Raw genomic sequence first — 25,933 nt, 5'->3', positions numbered from 1 at the left:
TGCTCTTCATTACCTCTACTACATTCATTTTTCATGCTGTGGAAAGACCACTACCTTGCTGTTCTTCATTTTATATGTTCCTGCCAGCAGGAAAACAAGTTAACTGGCACTGTTAAATCGGGATAATTGTATTTTGAGGTGAATCTGCATAGGCCCATTAGCAGCCCACTAAGTTATCTTGGGCGTTGTACTAATTTTTTATCTTTATTAGCTGTCTAGAATTTACACTGTTCATATTTATCATCTGCCTGTGACTTACATGAGATACTAATCCTTTATAAATGACTAATAAATACAAGTTTATTCTAATAAAGTTTTTCACTACATAGACTTCATTAAATGTCTAAGATATCTATGGATACATTTCATGGAATCTCTTTGGATCTTGTGATTAAATTTTATGTAAAAATCTGTATGAGTCCTTTGGAAGTTTTAACGTTCACTGTAAATGAATAACCCAATCTCCTACACCATAATGGATTCCATAGTGTTCGTTGTTAGTGCCCAGTGGTCTGTGTGTTTTCTGGAGCTTTTTTATTTCTCATCTACTTCTGTATTTATGCTAATGTTTGAGTTAGTGATTGAGACCTTTAACATTGATAGGTTTTTCTCAGTGTGTATATTTGGCCACAGGGACACTTTTGTTGAAAGGTGATCTTTTTCCATGAAATTTATGCTCTGAAAAGAGTTGTATTTACTGTTTTTGGAGGACCTGCTGGCTTGAAACTATGTCTAAAATTGAATCTTGTCTATGTGCCTTACAGTCAGGGACACCTTCCACTAGACCAGGTTGTTCAAAGCCCCGTCCAGCCTGGTCTTGAACACCTCTAGGGAAGGGGAGTCCACAGCCTCTCTGGGCAACCTGTTCCAGTGCCTCACCATCCTCAGAGTAAAGAATTTCTTAGTAAAATCTAATCTAAACCTACCCTCCTTTAGCTTAATGCCATTCTCCCTTGTTGTATCACTGCATGCCCTAGTAAAAAGTCCCTCTCCAGCCTTCCTGTAGGCCCATTTTAGGTACTGGAAGGTGCTATAAGGTCTCCCTGAAGCCTCTTCTACTGGTTGAACAGACCAAACTCTCTCAGCCTGTCCTCAGAGGAGAGGTGCTGCAGTCCTCTGATCAGCTTACAGGGCCTTCCTCTGGACTCGTTCCAACAGGTCAGCATCTTTATTAGGAGGAGATTTTTTACAGAGAGAGTAGTCAGGCATTGGAATGGGCTGCCCAGGGAGGTGGTGGTTTCACCATCCCTGGAGGTTTTCAAGACGAGACTGGATATGGCACTTAGTGCCATGGTCTAGTAACCACAGTAGTGTTGGACTCGATGGTCTTTGAGGTCTCTTCCAACTGGGTTGATTCTATGATTCTATTGTTTTAGGAGCCCTAGAGCTGGACACAGTACTGCAGGTGGGACTTCAGAAGAGCTGAGTATAGGAGGAGAATCACCTGCTGGCTGTGTTTCTTTTTATGCACCCCAGGATACAGTTGGCTTTCCAGGCTGCAAGCACACATTGTCAAGTTGTGTGGAGCTTTTTTGTTCACAAACACCTACAGGTCCTCCTCCCTAGAGCTAGTCTTGAGCCATTCTCCAAATTAAGAATTTCCACAAGTTTAATTCATGTAATTTAAGTGTCTTGAAAAATGGCTGTCAATCTTTTTAGCTTGTTTTTGTTTGCTGTATAACAATAGGAGTCTTAGGATTTATAGTTCTAAGTCTGTAGCTGCATCTGTGGATGAATTCACTGAGTTGTAGAAGTACAGTTATGGAGCTCACTTGTGAGAGATGATTTTGGGCTAGTTCGTGACACTAGCCCTGTGCAGTCTTACTACTTGGTTGTTATGTAGAAGTGCATCGGGCAAAGCAGTTTCTCCTACCAAAGAAGAGGTCTGTGCTCTCCCTTCTTGCATACTAGCAAAGAGTTATGGCTCTGATTCTTAACTTATTAACAGTTTGGTTTAGGAGTGGAAATATTTCCATTTAGTATTTTTAGACTGTAAAATCTGGTAAACTCTCTGCAGGGGCTAAGCCTGCAGTTTTGGAGAGAGTGAGTTTGTCTTATGGGGATTAAGTCAGTCTGTCTACGAAACAGTGTTCAATATTCCATACAAAACTCCGTTTAAAGGATATTAAGGTAATATTGTTACCATATCAAGAAGCGGGGAAGGCTAAAGTTAGTTCACCTTGTGAATGTGAATTGTCATGTTTGTTCTTTTAACTGGCCATTGCATGCTCTTTTTCTTTAAACAACTGTAACATCCTTCAAAATCTTAGAGAATTTCAGCATCTTACATTATTTAATTTTTTTAAAAATCTGCATGACTTCATTGTTTTAATTGTTTGACGCCTTTATTGAGATAGTGAAATCTATTCTTGTGGGCATCAATCATTAATTCTTCTATACATATCCATGTACAATACGAAACACTAGTAGAAGTATCAGTAGTTGTTGTTACCTGAACTAGGTTGTCGATGTTAGTGTAGATCAGGCTTCCTCCTCTAGTGGTGTATGGGCCAAACCCTGAATATGGGAGCCAGAAGCATGAACAATTGCATTTGTATTGACGTTCTTTTAGTGGGATAAAAACGTTATTAGAAACAGCAGAAGGACCAGTGTACTCCCTTTCTCTCTCTCTTCTGTAGTCACTGCATACTAGTATCTCCTGCTTTTCTACCAGAATGGCTCTGTGTTAGTTGGAATGAGTTTCAGCATTATGTTCTAAGTGGCTTCAGTGTTGTGGAGTGAGTGTGCGTGTGAGTGTGTGTGTGTCTACACACATATCAGACTTTGGCTCTGTTTGACATTCAGCTATCTGTTGCACTAGCAGCAAAAAAGAAGGGTAGACTGGGCAGGACGTAGAAGCAAACCATTCATAGTAGTCAGCAGCATACTCTATCACCTTTGCATGATATAAATCAAAGAGGACAGAATGAAGAGAGAATACGTGAGACATGGGGACCTCTCACATATTATGTGAGAAAGAATAGTTAAGTGTTTTGCCTCTAGCACTCTACCTTTAAAGATACTGAAATGCCCTTTTTTAGAAAGTCAACAATATTTGTTCGTGTTGGGTTCATTTTTTTAAGCCATAGGCTTCAACTGCTTAAGACTGGTATGTGCTTGCTAGCTTGAAATATTCAGTCAAGATAAACAAATTGACACTATTTTGGCTACAAGAAATGTATTGCCATTATTATGAAGTAATTGAGAATTTACTAAAACCTTTTTTTAGGTATTGTCCTTCCTGCAAAAATGATTCTAATGAAGTTGTAAAGGCTGGAGAAAAGCTCAAACAGAGTAAAAAGAAAGCAAAGATGCCGTCTGCCAGTACTGAAAGCCAGAGAGACTGGGGCAAGGTAGAGTGTTTTAGAAATAGCTGTTACTCTGATTGTTCATGTATGTGCTACATCTATAATTCTACTTACATACGCACTACACAGAATTCAGTACTGGGTTGCACAGACAAGACAATGGTTAATTCTGCCCACTGTCTACTGGCAGTTAAAGCAGTGGAAGAATTACTAAGGTGACTAGAGGTAAAAACAAAAAAAGATAACCCCCAATATCTCTCCCAAACCCATAACCGCATATTACTTATTTAACATTCCTTTTAACAATTGTTAACAGATTAAAAAATATGTGTTTGTTATAATAGACAGATTTCTTGACCTCTGCATTGAATTTGCATAGAGTCTTCAATATTCTAATATTAATTAATTTTGTCTAATGTATTTTTAGGGCATGGCCTGCGTTGGTCGAACTAAGGAATGCACTATTGTTCCTTCAAATCATTATGGGCCTATACCTGGTGTTCCAGTTGGGACAACCTGGAAGTTCAGAGTTCAGGTATGTTGTTTCGATATGAGCTGTACATGAAGTAAGTAGGAATAATAATGAACGGGTTGGGCACTAAAATAAATTTAGATTGGCAGTTGCTATTTTCACCAAGACTAAGTAGAGCAAACACATTATGATTCTTATATTGGAAGTGATGCTAATGGTAATGAAGGTTGAAGCATACTGATTTTACGATACAACTTATCAAGAAGTTTGTTGTCATTAAGAGAAACACATTTCACATGTTAAAATTCCAAGCTGGGTTACTAGAGTCAAGTATTTTCTGAAGTGTACTTCACATGAACTGATTATCTCACTTAGGAGGTACAGACTGTAGTTTTCAAAAACATTTTATGGTATCACTGTAAATTGACTCTGTTGGTGTTTTTGGTCATATGTAATGGATGTCCGAATCTGCGTTTAGGCTGACGTACAGCTGTAACCACTGTTTGCTGGTTCTGCTACTGAAATTTGCTGTCTATTCAGCCTTTGGTGTTCCTTGCATTGTATCATTTTCTGTTTCAAACATTCCTTAGCTCTGTGGTAAACTAGATTGATTAAAAAATGGCATAAAATTAATCCCATTTAGGGTGGGAGGGGAGCTAATACTCCTGATCTGTTTCACATTTTGGTTATGTAAGCACAGTGTCAATACTCAAAGGGTCAGGAAAAAAGAGGGAGGATGAGACACCTTCATTTTGTGCCTGTGCTGATGTTTTTATGGTTTCAAAGTGTCCTGCAAGCTACAAACTTACTTCCTCTTTCCCCAACCTGGTCTGATAGCACTGATTTTTGGGTTATCTTTCATTTTTTGTATTGTTGTTTTTAGTCAGGGAAATGCATACTTCTTTGTTTTCAAAATCAGTTGGTTCTTTGTCTCTTGCATGTGTAAATGATTGTATTTGAATGTTTTCCATCATATTTGGAAGTATAGAAATAGGGCTTTTTAAACTGCTTGAGGAGGGGCAAGCCAAGAATCAAAAGCCTCTTCTGATTTATGAACTTTTGATCACTTGCTTGTTGGCTTTCAGATTAAGTATAGTCTAATAAGTAAGAGAAGTTTCTAAAATCACTTATGCAGGTTCAAAATATCAAAACTGGTTTTTATTTTCACTGCTTGAATAATAATTGAAATTACTAGTTAACCTTTTTATTAGTAATTCTATTGATAACACAAAAACTAGTGGTTTTCAGATACTTCCAGTAGTGGTAGGAGAAAGAAACAGAATGAGAGTGCTGCTTTTGTCAGAAAATTCAGCAAATAATACTACTTTATATATATATGTGTGTGTGGATTAGACACCAAAAGGCAGTTACTATTTCTACATAATTATTAAGTACAAATTAAATACTTAATCCTTTTTTTTCAAAGACTGAAATGTTTCCTACATAGAAAGTTAAATTGCACTTTTGTTTCTCATATGAATAGTCCTTTTTATGAGAAATGAGTTTGTCTCGGCAAATCTATGTGAATTTAGAGACTGTAGTTTTTTTATTTCTGATTTGCATAGTTTTTTTATGACACAAACTCTCTTTTCCCTAGAAGGAAATTGACTAAGTATTGCTTCTGGAGAGAGCATCTGAAGAGCATCTTTGGCATGAATTACTTACCAGAGTTCATCTTTGGGGTGAATCACCTACCAGAAACCTAAATTTAATTGATAAAATCTGGAAATGAAAAAAGGGAGGGAGGAGTGAATTAAAGGATGTTTGATACCAGAGGAAAGAGGAGTGCAATAGTGGGGCCTTTTTATTCAGCATACTCATAAATGGTTTGGAAAAACTGGCAAATAGCTGATAAAGTTAAGCGAGAATGCTAAGTTGTTGTGGCTAGTAAACACAGGGCTGGGAATAGTTCTAAATATGTCATTTTTAATGGGCTTTCAGCTACTTACTCTTCCTGTTATTAGGAAAGAGATATTCTAATAGCTAATGGTGAAAATATGTTATTTTAGTACCCAGTAGAGATAAAAAAATAAATCAAGTAATAAATTATCATGGAAGGAAGGGTCAGGAAAAGAAATTACAGTCTTATGAACAGCTATCAGGATGATTAGAGGAATAGAATGGTTTTCATTCCTCTGGAAAAAGTTGAAAATTTCATGGGGTGTGGATGACTACAAAATGATGAGCAGTATGAAAAAGGTTGGACCATTATACATACTTGTGTAATGTAAAAAGTGGTCATTAAAAAAATGTCAGCTGCTCACTTAAAACTGAATGAAACTAGTACTAGTTCATATGACAAGTGGTACTACTGTGAACTCTTTTGTCTCTTAGATATTACGAATACAAAGTTATAAGTAGTTTAGGAAGTCAAGGCCACAGACAGCTGGATGCTGAAAAATTGTGCAAGAAAGTATCATCATATCTTTGCATACTTTTCGTACTGTGCACAGCTCTTTTCTATTATTAAACAGTGCATTTTTTGACCAGCTGGATCTTCGATGTATTGTATTGTGAAAGTACAAGACTATAGCAAAACAATGTAATCATTCATGGATATTGATTAGAAGTGTAGGTTTGGAAACTGAGTTCAGGAGTGAGAGAGGCAGAATGAGAAAAACAAGCAAAGATCTGAAAGAAGACATGTAGATAGAAAGAAGGATCCTAATCAGTTTTATGCTGGGAATCTTCATTCTATCAATGGTGTCTTTGGCATCGTATACTGAGAAAACATAATTTAATACGTACTCTCTTGTTTTTAATAAAGGTTTTGGCTATTAAAAAAATATGGTTTAATTGTTAAAAACAATTTATTAAGTACATTTTTGTGGGAGAGATGTTCCAGCAGACTTTAGTGATGTAGCCAGTTTATGGTACTGCTGCAGGTCTTAGGTGGTCTGGTTACAGATCAGTCATTGCCACAGAGTTATCCTGTTTGGAGAACTAGTCTGTGTTCCATACACTGTTCCAATGACTGCTTCTGTTTCCTTGGGCAGTGTGTTAATATATCCCTGTACTGGTCACATTTACGGTGTGTTACCTTAATAGTACCTGACATAACGGTCTTTACACAGGTCACTGGGATCTTCCTTAGGTAAAATTTATAAAATATCACATCTCCATCTCCTTTGGTTTGTTCTAAGTGACTGTGCAAGTGGAGTATAGCAGCGAGTACAGTCTTACGTACTGCTTATGGAAAGAATCAGGGATTTTTCCCAAAAAAGAAACTGCACCTTTGCATCTTCCAGCATCATCACCATCCTACATTGTCCTTCTGTTTTTTTGGGTGTCCTTACTTTTAGCTTTTCTTCCTTAAAAACAGGTGGAATTCTCACATTTAATGGCAGTCTTACACTGACTGTTCACAGACACCTTTGTACAATATTTTAAGCAGAAAGTTGATTTTTAAGAGTGATTGTAGGTATCTGGTTGTTTGAAAAAATTGCTAGAAACTGGCTTTATTCTGTTGCCAGGTGAGCGAAGCAGGTGTTCACAGGCCTCATGTTGGTGGAATCCATGGACGCAGTAATGATGGAGCTTATTCACTTGTACTAGCTGGAGGATTTGAAGATGAAGTGGTATGTCACTTGTGCAAGCAATGGTTTTGGTATTCTAATGCATCAAATATATCAATGTTTGTGAAGACAAAGTTGTTGTTTATCCTAAAACTAATGTTTAGGCAAATATGACTGTGAAAAAAATAGCTACTCATCGCAACAAATCAAGTAGTTCTTAGTATGTTGGAGAGAAGTATCTTAGCAAATCTTTCTTAAGGAATGCTTATGCTCATACTTGCACTCAAGCAAGATAGATCAATTGCACCCACATTTTACATCGTTCAGGGTAGTTACATTTCAGTGTACTTCTGGAATCTGAATTTAGCATAATTTAAAATCTGACAGTGTAATTATATGCAAGTAATATGTTTAATGTTCTGCTTTGGTCACGATTTTATTATATTCAAGACAGATGCCTCTTCCTTTGGATTTGTTGTGTTTCTAAATTTGTGGTGCTTTTATTTTAATGAAACAAGAATAAAAGATACATGTTACCCGATTCTATGAATGTGTGAAGTTCTGAAGGTTCTTGGCTCCTACTGATGAGCATTTTCAGAACTTCTTAGGAAAGTCTCAGAATCTTGTATTATGATGCCCAGAGGTGTTGGAAAAAGTATTATACTGTGAGGTTAACATCTAAATAAAGCAACAAAAGCAGTATCTGCTTCCAGTTCTCATCTCATGATGTTGATCAACATTTATTTATGAACAGCTTACTGTTTTCTGCAATTAAATAGTGTATACACAAGGTACATACCTTCCTGCAGTTCTGGTCAGGTGGAATTTTGAATCATGCATCGGGTGAAGGATAATGGAGTAAGCAGTTTTATTTTTTTAAACATGCATAGCTGTTAATCACAAGGAAAAGGGCACTGAAGAAAAAAATAAGTGCATGAATGAAATAGCATCAGAATATAACATATTCTTTGCCATCAACACCTATCAGCTGCTGCAGAATATTGCATCTGAAGGAGTCTGTGTCTCTATTTGAACATGTGACATGAGGAGGTATTTGATGTTTGGATACCATGTCCTTAATGTCTACCCCAACCCAAGGTCTAGGACCCTTTGTCAGTGGAACAATGTTCCACACTAGTTCTATCTGCTGTGCTGGCATGCTGCAGGCTGCTTTTTTATTCTTATTGGTGGTGATACTGATGTCCTCTTATTTCTGCTGCTGTAAATATTCCAATCAAAAGATGAAATAAACTGAATTAGATCCTTTGTGTGTCTTTTCAGCTCACCTAAGTGATGTTGTGACTATGTGTTCTTGTGAACACCTAAGTACTGTCACAGTCTAGATGACATAAATAATTTTGAAGAGTCATAGTTGGGGAGAAATATTGCAGAAGGTGCCCTAAAAATTTGTATGAATATCAGACATTTTTTCAATTTTCTAAACTTAAGAATACAAGGGATAATTTCCCCCCCCAGGCACATTATTGAAATTAGTTTTTCTTTTGTTCTTTTTTCATATCCTAGATTTTATTTCCCAATTTACTACCATTTTCCCTGGTTTTTGGAAAACTTTAGACTAAACTCCTATAAGAATATCCACAGAAAAACCAAATTCTCTACTGATAAGTATCCTAAGTACAGTATCTAATTCCAGACATGAAGCTTTTAAATAAATATTCAGATACAATCCTCTGGTCATGTGTGAGTACAATAAAAGAGAGGAGGCTTTCACTTGAATTCCAGTGGTGTGATGTAGGTACTTGTGCTTAAGTTTTTAAAAAATCAAGTAATAAGTACATTTTGGATGAGTGTTATACTGTATGTTTATAAACTTTATTCACTGTTTATACATACTGGTGATATGTGCCATCTTAATGCTCTTCTTATGGCTTTAAACCAACCAACACTTCACTATTGAGGTAAAATTATTGCGAAAATACATTGCATTACATTCACTGTCTAGCTTTCAGATCATATCATTTTTATGCTGTGCCTTTGGAAATTTATAATCCTACAGACCTAGAATTGCCTCCAGCTTTCCTTAAGTTGGGATGTTCTGGATGTATTGGAGTGCTCAGTAACAACAAGTTCTGTTAATTCTGTCAGATCTGCCCTTGAAATTGAGAAGGGGTACAGTCATAGTTTACAAAGTGAACATTGGGTAAAATTGTTTTGCACATGAAGTTTATCCTCATTCCTGATTGCATGCTTAAACTTGAATTTTAGTGACAAGTTACATGGCTTATCTGTAGTTAGCTTTAGATCCTCAAATAGGTTAACATTGCTGATCTCCTGGTACTGCTTTTGATAGTAACCATTATAGGAACATTAGCTGAAGAAATTGAGAAGCTTTTGAGTAATGTAAAATCTGAGAATTATTTCAGAACAGATTTAAACACATTGAAAAATTAGATATTGAACTTTATCAGTGAAGAAAAGTATTTTGACTTATCTGTTCATCAAATCAAGTAGCAGAAGAAATTTACCTTTTGTGTTGAAAACTTACCCTCTTATTCTGTGTCTTTTTTATATATATCAGAGTTTAAACTGCTGTTTATATTCAAATGTTTTGGGATCCATCTTTCAGCTGGGTTGAGGTAGTGTTGTAAAGATGGTAAATTAATTTTGTGATGTGTTTAGTTTAATCCAAATAAAGATTGTTTCTTCTTTAAGTGTCATTGCTTATAGGATCCAATGGGATATCTCTGAACTGAGATTCAGAATCTCTTGGAGAATAATACCTGCTGTGACCATTCACATCTTATTGTAAAGGCTCTGAGATTATAAAAGAAAATAGCATCTCTAATGACTCAAAAGAGACCCCAGGCAAATACACTCATTGCTTAGGTTTGTTGATATTTTATACCAAACCCATTCAGTGCCTGGAACATAGCATTCACAAACCACTTCATGAAATTAATGTCAAATACAAAGTGCATGTCTTTTAGATTTTGCCATGCCTTGCTTGAACTAGGATTATAGCTGGCTAATTAAATTACTTATACAGATTTCAGGATTTTTTTCCCCCTCAAAAAACCAATCTATTTGTGATCTCCCACAGATAACTGTAGTTAAAAAGTGTTGCCTCCAAGAACTGTTTTATCTCCTAAGTAATCTCTCACTACAGAAAAGTATCTTTGACTTGAAAAGGCTTTCTGTGTGTTGTACCTTTGATGGACCTGGTCAGATGGATTTTGAAGGGAGTAGAAGATAATTAATCCAGACTGAGTAACCTGAATTGTTTGCATATTAATGTTTGGTTTAAAAGTCTGGAAATCCACCATTTTGGCACTGAACATGGAAAGGAGTAAGAAAAACCTTGAAAAGTGGTTCACATAAAGTAGTCATCTTGTACTTTGAGCTTTCAAAATGCTGCCCTACTTCCATCACCAGTTAGCCACCTTCTGCTGTTTCCTGCTTTGAAGATGCCTTTCTTACTGTTCGAACACATAGACTGGCGGACACTAAAATGGTCAAATATTTTCATCATGCTGAAATGTGTCAGGTTGTTGCTGACCTTGTCAGGCATTTGTGGGGAAGACTCGAAAAAACTGGTTATGATATAGTCAGGCTCTGCACTTAATGTAAGGGTTTTCCATTCATTTATAAAAGAAAATTTGTAATTTAGCCATTTCTTTTCAATAGGCAAATTTTGCTGCAGTACTAAACCATGAAATTATCAAAAATAAATCAGACAATTGGGCAGATAGGCCAATTCTGTCAGCACTTATATGCATACAGAGTTGTGAGGCTTCAATGGAGATAAATGGTGACATGATTCAGTTTCAGATATCCCTACTACTACATAAAGAAAAATCCTTACAAATGAAATTGCCTGATAGTTAATACTTGATTTGGATTTAATAAACTCATTTTAAAAGGCTTAATGCTTTTTAATTTTGTTTTGTCATAGTAATTAAACTTTTAATCATCACATTTTACTAAGGTGAAATTGATGGATTGAGGGCTTCATGAACTGATGATATTTGGGGTTACTTGTATAAAAAATGCCAATAAGAGCTTTTTTTTTGTTCAGACTGAAGGTTGAATCTCACATAGAAAGTCCATTTGTGTTTATAATAGCCTATTACTGATAAATGCGTTTGTTGTCTATCTGTTGAGACCAAACTTTAAAATCTGAGCATAATAGCAGAGGTGTTAATGGAAAGAGGAAATAATTGAGAGCTGTCTTGAGATAGCTGACATTCCAGTAACTTGAAGTAGCTGATGCCCCTGTCATCTGCTGCATAAAAGCAAACCATAGAAATAATGTGGTCAAATGATTTAGGTGGTATTCAGACTCTTAGTTTTCATACTACATTATATCTTTGGTCGACTTAGATTACATAACAACTTTGGATAGTGGAGTGGAGTGTGATCTGTTTCAACTGACCATCTGCTTACACTGTCTGTCTAAGGCTGACTGGTTTAGAGTACTAGAGCTTCAGGCTCGTCTTGCACATACATGCCTCAGTACATGATATTGGGTCAGTGCTACTATGGCTAAAGTTAATTTGCTCTATAATGTGATCAAACTTTACTAACAGAACAGTTAAGAAATAACTTTATGGAGACAACATAAGAAAGAGAGACATACAGAAGGCATTAAGGGAAGACAGAATAAGAAAGTCCTTGCTAGCTGTTGAAAGAAAGTTTTGGTGCAAGGAAGTTGAATTTAGCTGTGGAAAGCAGAGGAGAAATGGCAGAATTTTATATTTTAAGGTAAGAAAATGCAGAAAACGTAGGAAGAAGGGAAGGGAGAAGATAAGACTTTTAATAGGGTTTTTTGACAGCTATTTTTGTAATTAAAGAAGAACATGCAGACATCAATAATTCCATTTGCTGCATGTTTTCTTTAACTGTTGAATCATTGTCTTCAGTTCTGCTTTCTGATTTTCTTGAGTTGACAATCACTTTACCTGTTTCATACAGGCTCGCAGTTGTACATTGTTACAGGTGGTAGGAAAATCCCATATTTCCTATAGATATACTCAGAACTCAAAGCTATTGAGAAACTGCTTTAATGGCCCTTACTCTCAAAAGATCACATATAATAAACTGTGTAATTATTCCTGTCATACTCCACTTTCAAAGTAAAACACCACAAACCCAATCGAAGTAGGTTCTCTAGGTCTTCCATTAGGTCTCCAGGCTACCAGTGTCCCTGTTTCACTCCTACTTGCCATGGGATGAATTCATATCCACATTTATTCCACTCTAATGACACTGACTCTGTGCATCAATTACTCTTGCCATTTTTTATTTTAACTCTCTGCAAACACGTAGGGGTTCTCCTGAGCTTTCTTCTTCCCCTGTTTAAGAGTTGCTCTTACATCAGAGGTTCAAATGTCCTCCACACTTCTCTTCATCCAGTCCAGATCAGCACCAAGATTGCTGTCATTTTCCTCCAGTTATTCTGGGAACTGTGTCTTTGTTCTCTGCAACCCTTCCCTCCCCCTCGCCCCCCATTATATCTGTTGTGAAATAAGGGAGTGTAGTTATTCTGGAAAATACAGCAGAAGCGAGTCTTCCTTACACTGCAGGATGTGAAAAGATGTCATCTTAGAATCATAGAACATGAAAGAGTTGGAATGGAGCTTAAGATCATCTAGTCCCAGACCCCACTGCATGGGCAGTGACACATCCCGCTAGATCAGGTTGCTCAAGGCCTTGTCTAGCCTGGCTTTGAACAGTGCCGTGTTTGGAGCATCCACAACCTCCCTGGGCAACCTGTGCTAGTGTCTCACCAGCCTCAGAGTAAAGAATTTCTTCCTGACATATAATCTAAATTTCCCTTGTTTCAATTTATCCCCATTACTCCTTGTCCTATCACTGCAGTTCATAATAAAGAGTCCCCCTCTGGCTTCCCTGTAGGCTCCCCTCAGATACTGGAAAGTAGCTACGAGGAATGCATGCAACCTTCTTTCTCCAGGTTGAGCAGCCCTGATTCTTTCAACCTTTCCTCACAGGAGAAGTGCCTCAGCCTCATCTTCATGGCCCTCCTATGGACTTGCTCTAGGTCCTTCTTATGTTGAGGACACCAGAACTGTATGCTATACTCCAAGTAGGGTCTCACAAGAACAGAGTGGAGAGGGAGAAGCACCTCCTTTGACCTGCTGATCACACTCCTTTTGATGTAGCCCAAGATTCAGTTGACTTTCTGGGCTGTGAGCACACACTGCTGGCTTGTTGTGAGTTTCTCATCAACCGTCTCTCCCAAGTCCTCCTGTCCAGGGCTGCTCTCAGTGACTTCTCCACTCAACCTGTAAGTGTGCCTGGGATTGCTATGACCCAGGTGTAGGACTTAGTGCACTTCTCTTTGTTGAACTTCATGAGGCTGGCATGCACCCACCTCAAGCCTGTCAAGGTCCCTCTGAGGACATCCCTTCCTTCTAGTGTATGAACTGTGCTACACAGCTTCGTGTCATCGATGAACTTGTTGAGGGTGCAATTGATCCCACTGTCCATGTCGCTGACAAAGATGTTGAACAGTGTTGGCCCCAGCACAGACCCCTGAGAAACACCACTTGTTACTGGCCTGCACGTGGGCAGTGAGCCATTGACTACAACTCCTTGTGTGTGGTCATCCAGCCAGTTCTTTATCCACCAAGTAGGCCACACATCAAATCCTTGTCACTCCAATTTAGAGACAAGGATGTCATGTGGAACATAAGTCCAGGTAGACAATGTCAGCAGCTCTGTTCCTATCCACCAATGTTGTGGCCCCATTATAGAAGGTCACCAGATTTGTCAGGCACGATTTCCCCTTTGTAAATCCATGTTGGCTGTTAACAGTCACCACTTTGTTTTCCACGCGTTTCTTGTAGTTTGGCCTGTAGCAATTATGGTCCATAATTGTTCCATTTCTACTCTGTATTCCTTCCTTTGGATTTTCAGTTGTTTATTTATGAATAGAGCACTTGGATAATTAAAAAGAAGTAAATGTAACCTGTGAAGTGTGGAATATGTTCCAGAAGTGAGCATGTATGCATTGGCCTTCTATTCATACTATCTCTTCAAGCACAATGTTTCCTGTTTGCCTGTGGTTAGAATATCACCCAGAGAACCACTCAGTCTTTCATTGGAACTTTTCTGATTTTAGGCCTTCTACATATAACCCATTTTCCATAGAAGTGTGTCCAATAGGAAATTACGAAAACTGTTGCATTTGTGCATTCTTGCTTGAGTGTTTTTGGCTTATGTCTGTAGCTGTTTGTTCTTGATTTATGTTTGTCTCTTATGTTATGCCAAAAACTAAAAGTCTATTCAGTATTTTCTTCTCATGAAGATTGTTCTACCTGGTTGTTGATAAACAAAACAGTTTGTCAAGAACCTGTCCTGTCTTGTAAATAATTTTCCCCGTCTTTCTTTTTGTGCATAGTGTTTCGGTCTTTCCTGTATTTTTTAACATTCTTATATATATATTTTAGATCAGTATTTATCTCAAAATTGTCTTCTAAAAAGAGGGAAAAATCAGCTTTTGGTTTCAGTTTATTTCTGCTTTTACATCAAAAAACTGCCTTAACAGTCTTCCCCACTCTGCCACACCATTGGCATGTGTTCATTTATTTGTTTGTTATGAAACCCAAGTCATTCTGGGTTTGTGACCTTCCAAGATACACTTGTGTTTTTCTGAACTTGTCACAAGCTTCTTATTCGTTGTCAAAATGCAGTTTGTTCCAGTGGGCATGATTCATCAAGCAAATACTTCCATGTCCATAATCATCTTCGTGTGATCTGTGCATTGCATTTGCCTTCACAGTCACTCCAAAGTGAAATATGTTCTGTGATTAATTTCAATCCTGGGATACCTTATTTTATGCAGTTTATTTTATATTCTTTCTTAGTAAATAGTTCTTGTGTTGTTGGTCTTACCAAGTTGTTTCATATACTGTCCTCATAGAGCATCTTTCTATTTCTGTTATTTTTTAGAGATTCATTTAGCAGAGTAAATAGACTGTTTTAAAAAAGGATAAACCAGAGTTTATACATGACCTTGGTAGGTTTTGAATACACCTCTTAACTTCTTAGCCCTTACTTTTCATTATGTGCAGATAACTGCAGCTGAATTTCTGTTAGGTTTTCCACACAGAATAAAATAAATATAACTTCTATAATTTATCTATGCACTTGTTCAACCAGCATTTATCCTTCTAACTTCCTCTTTTTCTGCTGTTCTCAGTCATGAAATGTCTTGCACTGTAACCTAAATTGTGTCAGACTTTTAATAGTGGTAAAAAATTGGCTAAATTTTACTTCCGCATACATGTTCAGATTTTTGCTATAAAAACTTACAGAAACATTAGTTTACTATCAGGTGTTTGTATTCTACTATTGCTTCATGCTTTGTACAAAATATGCATCTCCAAAAAAAATCATATTAAATACATATGTCATGTGTATATGTGTATGTATATTTCTAGAAATACATTACTTTGCCAGGAGTAATATGAATTTCTGTGACAGATTTCACACAGAAAGTAGGAATACTGTCTTTACTTACATGTATTCAGATTTTGACTGTTTTTGCAGTGCATGGGAAAAGATTTTATCAACTCTTCTTCAATTTATTGAAAACTGTATGTAGGAACTATAGCACAGAATAATATCAGCTTACTAAATAAGTTCAAACTCTTAGTGATTCAGAACAGCTGGGATGACTATTCTTTTAAAGCACTTGCCTTGCATGTAAGGCAGTGCTGTATTGTACTTACTAGCACTTAGGCCCTTGCACAAGCTGAAGTGATAGAGATGAATCCCTCCAAGGTATCTATTATGTATTTTACAAACACGATATTTCTATAAATTCAGTGAAAACTCTATGGCAAGTAACTACTTGTTAGAATGTGTTCCCTTGCTCAGATCTTTTTTTCCAAAATAGCTTTATAAAAGATACAAAAGTTGCATTTTTAAGGCAGGTAGTTTTTTAACAAGAATTTTCTGCTGAACAGATTGCATCCAGTAGCTTGATGCTGGCACAACTGCTGTAGGACCATGATGCTGAAATTGAAATCATTATCTTTCCATGCCTCAGATTGTAGTTTTTCTCTGTCTGAGTAAATAGGACAAATGTAGTAGTTAGGTTTTTTTAAAATCAAGTTATTTGCTTTGGAGTGTTAAACCAAAGGATAATCTTCTTGCACAGGATCGAGGAGATGAATTCACTTACACTGGAAGTGGAGGTAGAGATCTTTCTGGCAATAAAAGGATTGGAGAGCATTCATTTGATCAGACATTAACACACATGAATAGGTAAGTTTGAAGATAACATTTAAAAGTATTCCAAAACAAAGAGTTGGGTTGTACTGCTTTAATTTCAAACTAATGCTTTGCAGTATTTATTCACTCCTGTACATGCTGCATTTGTAAATAGTGATGCCTCTTGCTACTAAGAGGCATTTTATCAAACACTGTGTTTTGCTCATTGAAAGAGACCTGCACCTCAGTGAAATACATTGCTGTATTGCTGCTGAAGCTTGTAGTCATGTCTCTGGTTGAAATTGTCCTACAGCCACCCTCAGTGGACTCTGTTTTAATTTAATGAGAAGTTTGCCAAAACTCTTGAGCAGAGGTTTTCTGTTCTGGGTATTTCTTTTTAGAAGTTTCTTCTTCAGTAGGTGAATCAATTACAGATTTAAGTAGGAAGAACCCATATTCATTTTCCCGTGACAAAAGAAATATTTTCTATTTTGCTAGCCCTTTCCTCCTCATTTTTCTATGAAAAGCAAGGAATTAGGGCATTGCTTTATCATAAGAGGTTCTTGAAAAATATATATCCAAAAGACGAATTAGACATCTGCTTTGAGTGTTTTCCATCCTCTAAAAGCCTGCCTGAACAAAGAGTTCTCCATCCTTTTCTATTTCTAACACAATCTTTTACACAGCTGACCTCTGAACACCTGTGGAGTGCTGAGATTGACTGAGACCTTTTATTTGCCAGGTCTGCTCTTAGGGTTCAAGCTTTTCATTCGTTCTGAGAGTAGAGAGAGCGGAAAAGCCTGACTTGGCTGCTGGAGAGCGCGGGGGGATCAGGGAGGGAAGGGACATGATGTGAACAAGAAAAAATAGGGAAGGAAGATGGAAGTAGGCTTGAGCAATAGGTTTACAAGAATATTTAGTGAATAGAGCAGATTTATTTTGGAAAACAGAATTAAAAGCTGTACTTGCAAAACTTGCCACATAGCTTTACAGGTAGTAATGCCCATATATAGTGTGCACATATAGAGTACAACAGTGTGTTCCTTTCAGTTACCGATTTTGATACAAGTTTTCAAGCACTTTGATATTGAAGATTATCATGATTTCATGTAGTTGAATCATACTGGGTTTGCATGTTTAGATATTTTTCCTTTTTCAACTTTTGCTTTTGTATGCGAAACATTTTTAGTGTTGGTGTAGTGTGTCTGCCTCTAACTGTTCTCTCCACATGAGTTCCATACTTGTACCATGCCTGTTTATAAACCATACTATTTCTTCTGTTCTGAGTTTCATCATTTAGGTTGTGGCTGATTTTGAAGGGTTTTCAATCCTTTCAAATTTTGGTTGGAAAAATACAATTCATTATAGCAGCTTGATCTAGTAGGTATTGATACTGTCTTGCTCCAGGTTTCTAGAAGGGCATCTTCGTGTGGATAAAGAGGTTTGCTTGTCCTTGAGTTAGCTACTATGATTCTAAGTCCTACTCTGAGGCACTTAATCTATTATATGAGAGATTTACATTACTTAGGGCTTTTTTGAATGGTTACTATGTATTTTTTTCTCTCTAGCATTTTTCATCTTATTCATTACTTTTGTGTGCACACTGAAAAAGCCCTTAAAATCTGCTAACAGAGAATAGCAATAGGGAAAGTTTGCCTTTCCATATAACTTTAGTTTCAGCAATGCTGCTTAGGAAAGGATTATTTTTGGATTGTATTGGAAAGGAATTGGTTTGTTTTATTTAGCAATTTCAGCAGAATTTTAATCTGAAACATTGACAACAAAATATTTTGTGTTCCTGTCTTTTATTCTTCCCATGCATTGCAGCATGGATCTAATTGCTTCCATCAGTTCTGCAGTTGTTAGAGAATATACTGAAAAGTTCTACACTGTTTGATGAAGCATAATTAGACAATGGAAACACATAGACTTAATTACTATGTTATAAGTAGCTCAAACTCTCAAAACTCTGTTGTGTGAAGCAATCTAGTCTATGAAGATTTTAAATCTCTTTCTAGGGCATTGGCTCTTAACTGTGATGCCCCACTGGATGACAAAAATGGAGCAGAGTCAAAGAATTGGAGAGCTGGTAAGCCAGTGAGAGTAGTGCGCAGTTCGAAAGGACGGCGAATCAGCAAATACGCCCCAGAGGAGGGCAACAGATATGATGGCATTTACAAGGTATTATGATTTCTACAGAGTACAACATAACATTTTTTTTCAGCTTAAGAAGTCTCCTATGTGTTGGATTGCAAATTCTTCATTATTACTTAAAAGGAATAGTTCTTTTTTTTCACCTTTTTAGCTTTAGCTTATTCTGCAAAGAACCAGAATGAAATTATTCAGAGCAGTGATAATAGAACATAACCTGTAATAGGATATATCAAATTGAATACGTAAGCTACTTTCTGTGGTCTGGAAATCAGATTATTTTCTCTTTCCTTCCAACTATATCCTATTCTTTTTTGTGTTTAATGACTTCTTAGTTTCTGAAATAAAGGAGTGTGCATTTTAAGAGCTCTGTATTTATCAAAAGTACAAAAATTTCACACCTGAGGAAAGAGCTGCTCTGTAATAGTACTGTATATCTCAGTCTTCTCATTTCTTCCTGAACAGTTAAAGTTTGACTATATGCATGTGTTTGGCTTATGGTAACAGAATGGCAGTAATTTTATATTGTTCTTTAGGTGGTGAAATATTGGCCAGAAATTGGAAAATGTGGATTTTTAGTTTGGCGCTATCTTTTGAGGAGAGATGATGTTGAGCCTGCGCCCTGGACTTCAGAAGGAATGGAGAGGTCAAAGAAACTAGGTCTGAGCGTACAGGTTTGTGTCAGGCCCTACAGAGCTGTTTTTATTCTTAGTTCCAGTAAACCAATTCCAGAAATAGAAATCAGTTAAATTAAGGCCCTGGTTTTTTTCTTGTACTTCACTGTAGCAGGTTTTAAGACTTAAAAACGCTACAGATTATTTGCAGACTGAAAGAATATTGTAATAGTGACACAGCAGAAGGAACTGCAGATGAAGTTTTTTGCCTTAGCAGTGAATTGCTTTGCATATATGGACTGGAAAATCAGAATTTGAATCCAGTTTTGTAATCCTTAGGCTAGACTGAATTTCTACAAGTAACTAGAGTCTGTCTGAGATACTGAAAAGCCTGTGCATTTTTATGTATTTTTCTCTTCATGTGACTGAGAAGTTTGTATTCATAGGGTATTGTAGGCACAGTAATAGGCTGACCCATGAGGACTTAAGCATTGCAGAATCCACGAAAGATGGAAAGAATTGACATCTTTTCTTGACAAGGCAATGGTATATCTTAGAGCATACCATCATCTTCAGCTTTGCCTAACTGATTTGTATGTTTGTAAGGGCACAGATACGATGTTGGCTCTGTTTAATACAGTCAAGCCTGGATTAGATTCTTTGACTTGACTACACTTTATTATTGATAGATGCTAATTTAAATATTTTATCCATCACGTAGGCTTTTAAAATTACTTTGTAGTTGCTTCACTATGTAGTTACAGGGACTTAGAGTCTTCCAGAAATTAATCTTTTTAGTATCTGGTTATTTCTATATGCCAAGGGGTTTGTTTTAAATCTGTACTTTTTAATTTTAGTATCCAGAAGGTTATTTGGAAGCCATGGCTAGTAAGGAGAAGAAAGATAAGGTTAAAAAGCAAACTGTGAAACAGGAACCACCCAGCCACAGTAATGGAAACCAGAAAAGGACAATTGAAGATGGTATTTCTTTTTACCTTTTTAGCACTTATCAGCAAAGTCTGTCGTGTTATAATTACTGATCCATGAAATCTTCATGGAATACTAATGTAAATTGATAAGCACATGCTCTGTAATTAAGTAGTAATGTAGGGTCTTGCCCTTTTTGGTACTTCTACTGTGTTTTTTTCTCTTAAGCTGTGTAGTCTTCTGTGCAACCGTGTGCTGTAGTCCAGAGCAATGCCTAATGGTATGAGTTGGATTAGGGATTTGCTTGCTGCATTTTATTACTGTAGTCCATGTTAATCCATGTTTCTTTCTAGAAACAGTTTTGTCTTCTCCTTTTATTAGTTCAGACTAACACTCTGTTCTTACTGCGTCTGATGGTCATCATCTTAAGCAGGTATACAGACACCTACGAATACACCAAAAGCCATGAGGATGGGAGATGGAGGGAAAGGAGAAGCTTTCCAGCTGACCCAAGAGCAGCAGTGGCTGATTAGAGAAGACTGTATGAACCAGAAACTGTGGGATGAAGTACTTGCTTCTCTTAAGGAAGGACCAGTATGTTTTTTGCATGCATAATTTTTAATGTTTGCCTTTTCTTTACACTATTAGGAGCAACCTTGAGTCCCTCTTAAAACCTAATTTGCTTGTTGAGCTTTTTATGAATACAGACTGTGTCTAGCATTACTTTTATTTATAAAACTTGCATTTCAAAAAAATAAGCCTCACTTAAGCAATTTGCTATTGATGAATCTATGTCTGCACAATAGAGACCTTTTCTTCCTCAACATTTTGAAGTTAAAAGTGGCTTTTTATTTCTTTTCATTTTTGAAGAGTGTGTTTTCTCTGAAATGATAAATGTATTTTTATGTGGTGCTGATGTCAGAAATTGGACATGAAGAAAGACGGTTCTGTTCTAGTCACTACTTTTTATTTTTAGGCAGAAAATAAGATGGGCTGTCCAGAGAAGTTGTGGATGCCCCGTCCCTGGAAGTGCTCAAGGCCAGGCTAGATGGGTCCATGAGCAACCTGATCTAGTGGAAATTCTCTGCCCATGGCAGGGGATTGGAATAGATGTTCTTTAAGGTCTCTTCCAACCCAAACCATTCTATGGTTCTATGATTCCTTGACTTGTAGAAAAGCAGGGAATTTAAGCCATTAAAGACCTGCTTCCTGATTCCTTCCGGAAAGCTGTGCTCATAGATATGAAGGACTTAAGAACTTCTGGAAGTTCATCATATTTACGTAATAATTGTCATTTAGGAGAACTGTAATAGAGTTTGTCTCTTTTACTCCTTTGCCCTACATTAGAATTTTTTGAAGAAACTGGAACAATCCTTTATGTGTGTCTGCTGCCAGGAGCTGGTTTACCAGCCGGTGACAACAGAGTGCCTCCACAACGTCTGTAAAGTAAGAATAAACTCTGTCTTGCTCTGGGCTGTTTTCTTGGCTCTGAGACACCAATCACCAAAGCCACATGCATTTTAGAAAGACAGTAATAATAGCCTAACATTCTGAGCAAAAACATGCAACAAGTTTCCCTTCGGTGTTTGCTATGTAACCTTAATTTTGTATGAAATAGAGTGGAAGTATGTTTTGTATAGCTCCTCTTAGACATAATGAGTGAAGTTTACTATTGCTGTCATGCCTTTGTGTGATCAGTGGGGATGCACTAGGAACTGGTTTCGTCCAGAGGCTAGATGTTGGCACAATATGAATCATTTAATTTTACAGTTAGGGAATAAAAGGAGACTTAATAATTGTATAACTCTCTTATGAGGAGTTGTGAAAGGATGCAGGGTAAATACAGGAAAATTATCTGGGCTGATTAAGAGGGTTATGTTATCTTGTTATTCTTGGCATTGCTTATGTTGGGTAGGAGAGCCACAGAATTCAGTTCATTACTCTCGTGTCTTAAAATCTTGGTCAGCTGGATATTATGTAAGGAGTTTGGAATTACATTTGTACTAGAGTTAATTTTTGTAGTATTGGTGTATGCCGAATCATGCCCTGAATCATGCATTTTTGAATGGTGCCTGCCATGCGTAGTATTTCTGCCTGTGAGACTGAAAGGACTCTGGCTATTACCCCAGGACAATACTTGATAATGAAAGTTTGCAGTTCAAGGACATATGTATTGCTCCAGTAAAAATCGCAGCCATATTGTCATGACTGGCTTGCACACACAGAACGAGTGTGTCTCCTTAAAAGAACATGAGAAATATTATGAAGGAGTTAGTATTTAGAATTACAGAAATTGGCAGACCATGGAAAAAGAAAGCAGAGAAAGCTGAATGGCAACAAACTCAGAAAGCACAATATTTGAAGATGTCAGTAAATGTTTGTGAATACATTATAACATCCAGTTAAAGCTGTAAGGAATAGTTTGACAATAAGCTGCTATTGCTGTTTGGGCACAGATCTGTCCTGATAAATTTCGGATACTTAGCTCACATACTCAGGCTGTCATCAGTCTGAAGTAACATAGCAGGGATGACAGCACAGATGCTAGTGTGTTAGAGATTGTATTATTCTACATATCTCTTTAAGGCTTAACTGAATCTGTTCTGATGAGGCAGATGGAGATTGTTGCATAAACAGTATACGTGGTGTATACACCTTCCTCTTGAAGGTCTGGGAAGCTATAAGGAAGCTGCTGATTGGCTGTGATTCACAGGAAGACACTAGCAGAAATGAAGGGGAAAGCTCATTAGTGATTTGTTTTAATTCCTCCCAATCTCAATGCTTCACGTCACAGCACAGAGCAGAGTTCCTTGGTTAAGACATTTTAGTCACAGAGGCAGAGTCAGGTGCCAGAAGGCTTGGCAATGACTTCCTTTTCTTTCTGGTAGTACAGCAGATTGTGCCTTTATAGTGATTCCTTAGCTTTTGCTGGCTAAGCTGTTGGTCCAAAACAAAGTTCTCACAATTTCCTTCTCTGTCTCTGTATGTCCTAGAGTTGTTTACAGCGCTCCTTCAGAGCTGAAGTTTTCACCTGCCCTGCCTGCCGCTATGACCTGGGAAAGGGCTACACCATGGTTCCCAACAAGATCCTGCAGACACTACTGGACCAGTTCTTCCCTGGTTACAGTAAAGGACGATGATGTGCTCAGATCCTTCCATACTTCTCCCAGTGACTTTATAGACAGTAAAGGAGAATAAACATGGGAAATTCAGCAGTGGACCAGCCAGCTTGATGTGACAAAAAATATTGTCACATTTTGAAGCAGCTAACCCTCTTCCCCTCATAGCCATCTTTTTGGTGTAGTGAGAACTCTAATTCTCAGCTGTCTTTTAACATCAAGGGTAGTTGTGGCCAGTTAATGAATAGTTTTTAAAGAAAAAAAAAAGAAGAAGAAAAAGAAAAGCCTCAGCTCTTACTGGCCTAGCTGATGCTTAATTTATGATTTGTTTTTTTGTAACTACCTCAGGACAGAGGAAAATAAATTGTGGGGATGAAAAATGTTAGTGACGTTTTAGCTACACACTGCCTCCTGAATATTAGTTGTGCCTGGTCCATGTGGTTTGATTTACAAAAGCAACCCAACCCAACAACAAAAACCAAACCAAAAGAGAAACCAACAAAAAACAGGAAAAAAATCCAGAAACAGCACTTAAGCCAGTTGGATTAAAGAACAGCAAATTCTGTGGTGTGCATAATCCTTTTTTGTCTTTTTCTTCTATTATGCTGTATTTTTTTGCAAGAACAGGCTGATTTTTAGTCTATTTTTGTGGGCTTCATTGTGCTTTTCTTGTATCTTATGCAAGTTGACTACTAATGACTAATGAGAACAATATGAATGCATTGTTGCTGCATTAGTGTAAAGTGATCTGTGTTTTTTGCACTTAAAGAGGGTATTCAAGACACTCTAGTTGTGTAAAAAATAGTTCATATAAAAAAAAGCCACTTCTGTATTAGTTAAACTGTATGCTTTTAGTAGGTCTTGTATCAGTGGCAATACATCTACACGGCATTAAAGGCAGTGCTAGCTTGGAGAGGGTTCAAATCGCTTCATATTGTGATCTGAAATTTTATATACAATATATCGCCCCCCAAATATACCCTATTAAATATTTTATGATTCAGAAAAGTTTCTAATTTTGTTTTTACTATCATCCACTTAATTAGGTCGTAAAGTTTTTTACAGAATTTATTTTTGAGATTGCTAAATGCTTCCTTTAGGTGGCCTTCTTGATTTGACGTGAGGCTTTATAGTCCGTAACTCATTCCCCAGTGGAAAGAACACTCTTAATTTCAAAAATCAGCGAAACAATCCAAACCCCAAAACCAACCTGCCATTGATATCCATGGACTCAGTCACACTCTATAGCAGTGGAAGCTTGTTAGTGCTCAGTCCATGTTCTGGAGTCAGAGGGAGCCCTTCCTGCCGTGCTGGCATTGGCAGTGCTTGCTGCCAGAGCCAGCTTGGTGCAGCTCTGAGCTGTGGGGACCTGCCGGGGCTAGTCAGTTCCCATCATAGGCATGGGATTGCACTGACAGCCTGTAGCCCAGAGTGCTACAGGTATCTCAGTATTTTCTGGGGAAAACAGATGTAATTTTACCTTTGCAGCAGTCATTGCATCTGTGCAGTAAGCACATAAGACTTGTGGCTTTTTACTTTTTATCTGAGTGCTGTGAAATATTTTAATGCTTTGTTTTCCATTTGATAGTTTTTGCTGATTGATTGATGAGATAAATTTGTCAGTTTGAGGTCAACAGTGGGAAGTTATCTGCTTAATACAAAATTTATGTAAACCAATTTTTTTATATATCTTCTTGGTGACAGACAGAATCAAGCAACATGAAGCTGCCTTTAATAAATATTAAAGTAGCTTGACAAGACTGTGGAGTTAGATTGGCAACACAGAAAGACTGTCCTTTCCTCATATTACAAGTTTGCAGTGTTTTTTCATGATTTTTTTACATCCTCAGTACTATATCAATAGCTGCTGAAAGACATTCTAGAGTACAAAATTCTGATTTTTTTCACTATGTATTGAATTGGTTTAGGACATAAGTGCAGCTTTTCACATCAGAACTGATATATGGCCTAATCTTCCTTTAATGAAAGCCATTCCTGTCATCTGCAGCATCTTTGTGTAATTAAAGCACCCATTGAAGCCGTGCGGTATGTAATGGAAAAGCTGAAGTCCCAAAACTTTCACTATAAAGAATACAAAAGTACAGTACCTAAAACAGTGCTCAATCGTGCCACTTCAGAGAGAGCTCCCAGGCATGAGTGTGCACATGCACCAAGAAGAGGTTGAGTAATGCCTGCTTGTAAGGTACAAAACTCTGTTCCTTTTCGTCCTCTGTTACCCCAATACCTGTTTCCTCATTTGCTGAAATGATGCTACTTGTGGCTGAATGAGTTTGTCTCTACATGGGCACTGACAGGCATCAAACGCATTTGCACAGAGGCTTTCAGGTTCCATTCAAATGTGCTCATAGCACATATGTCTATCTAACTGGTGAGAGGATTGGTTTTATGTAAACTTGACTGGGAACAGATTGGAAGAGGCTCCTGTTTAAGGTCTGCATTCTGGTATCAGAGTTATTGTCACACTGTGTGTAGCAGGAGGGCTCTGGCCTCAGAGTGCTCTAGGAGGCCCAGAGTTAAAGCTGTGAATCAGTTTTTACACAAGCTGTAGACTTACATGACAAAGCAAGGCAAGTTGAGTGCTCTGTATAAACTAAAACCAGTATCCAAA

The 25,933-nt window shown here is 37.3% G+C and overlaps 1 protein-coding gene across 1 annotated transcript in view; it reads left to right on the top strand.

The window, feature by feature from the left end:
• The window catches only part of UHRF2 (ubiquitin-like with PHD and ring finger domains 2, E3 ubiquitin protein ligase), a 27,054-nt gene extending 2,756 nt beyond the window's left edge, over positions 1–24,298 (top strand). The window contains exons 3-12 of the mRNA XM_009079214.1: positions 3,230–3,353; positions 3,736–3,843; positions 7,254–7,358; positions 16,441–16,547; positions 18,512–18,674; positions 19,181–19,318; positions 20,116–20,239; positions 20,619–20,779; positions 21,533–21,631; positions 23,179–24,298. Of these exons, the coding sequence (XP_009077462.1) occupies positions 3,230–3,353; positions 3,736–3,843; positions 7,254–7,358; positions 16,441–16,547; positions 18,512–18,674; positions 19,181–19,318; positions 20,116–20,239; positions 20,619–20,779; positions 21,533–21,631; positions 23,179–23,325 (1,276 nt within the window). The 3' untranslated portion in view covers positions 23,326–24,298. The remainder of the gene's footprint in view (positions 1–3,229; positions 3,354–3,735; positions 3,844–7,253; positions 7,359–16,440; positions 16,548–18,511; positions 18,675–19,180; positions 19,319–20,115; positions 20,240–20,618; positions 20,780–21,532; positions 21,632–23,178) is intronic.
• The last annotated feature ends 1,635 nt before the right edge of the window (positions 24,299–25,933 follow it).

This window comes from Acanthisitta chloris, unplaced genomic scaffold (assembly GCF_000695815.1).
Source record: "Acanthisitta chloris isolate BGI_N310 unplaced genomic scaffold, ASM69581v1 scaffold2047, whole genome shotgun sequence".
NCBI lineage: Eukaryota > Metazoa > Chordata > Aves > Passeriformes > Acanthisittidae > Acanthisitta > Acanthisitta chloris.
This window is presented reverse-complemented; position numbering and strand designations above follow the sequence as displayed.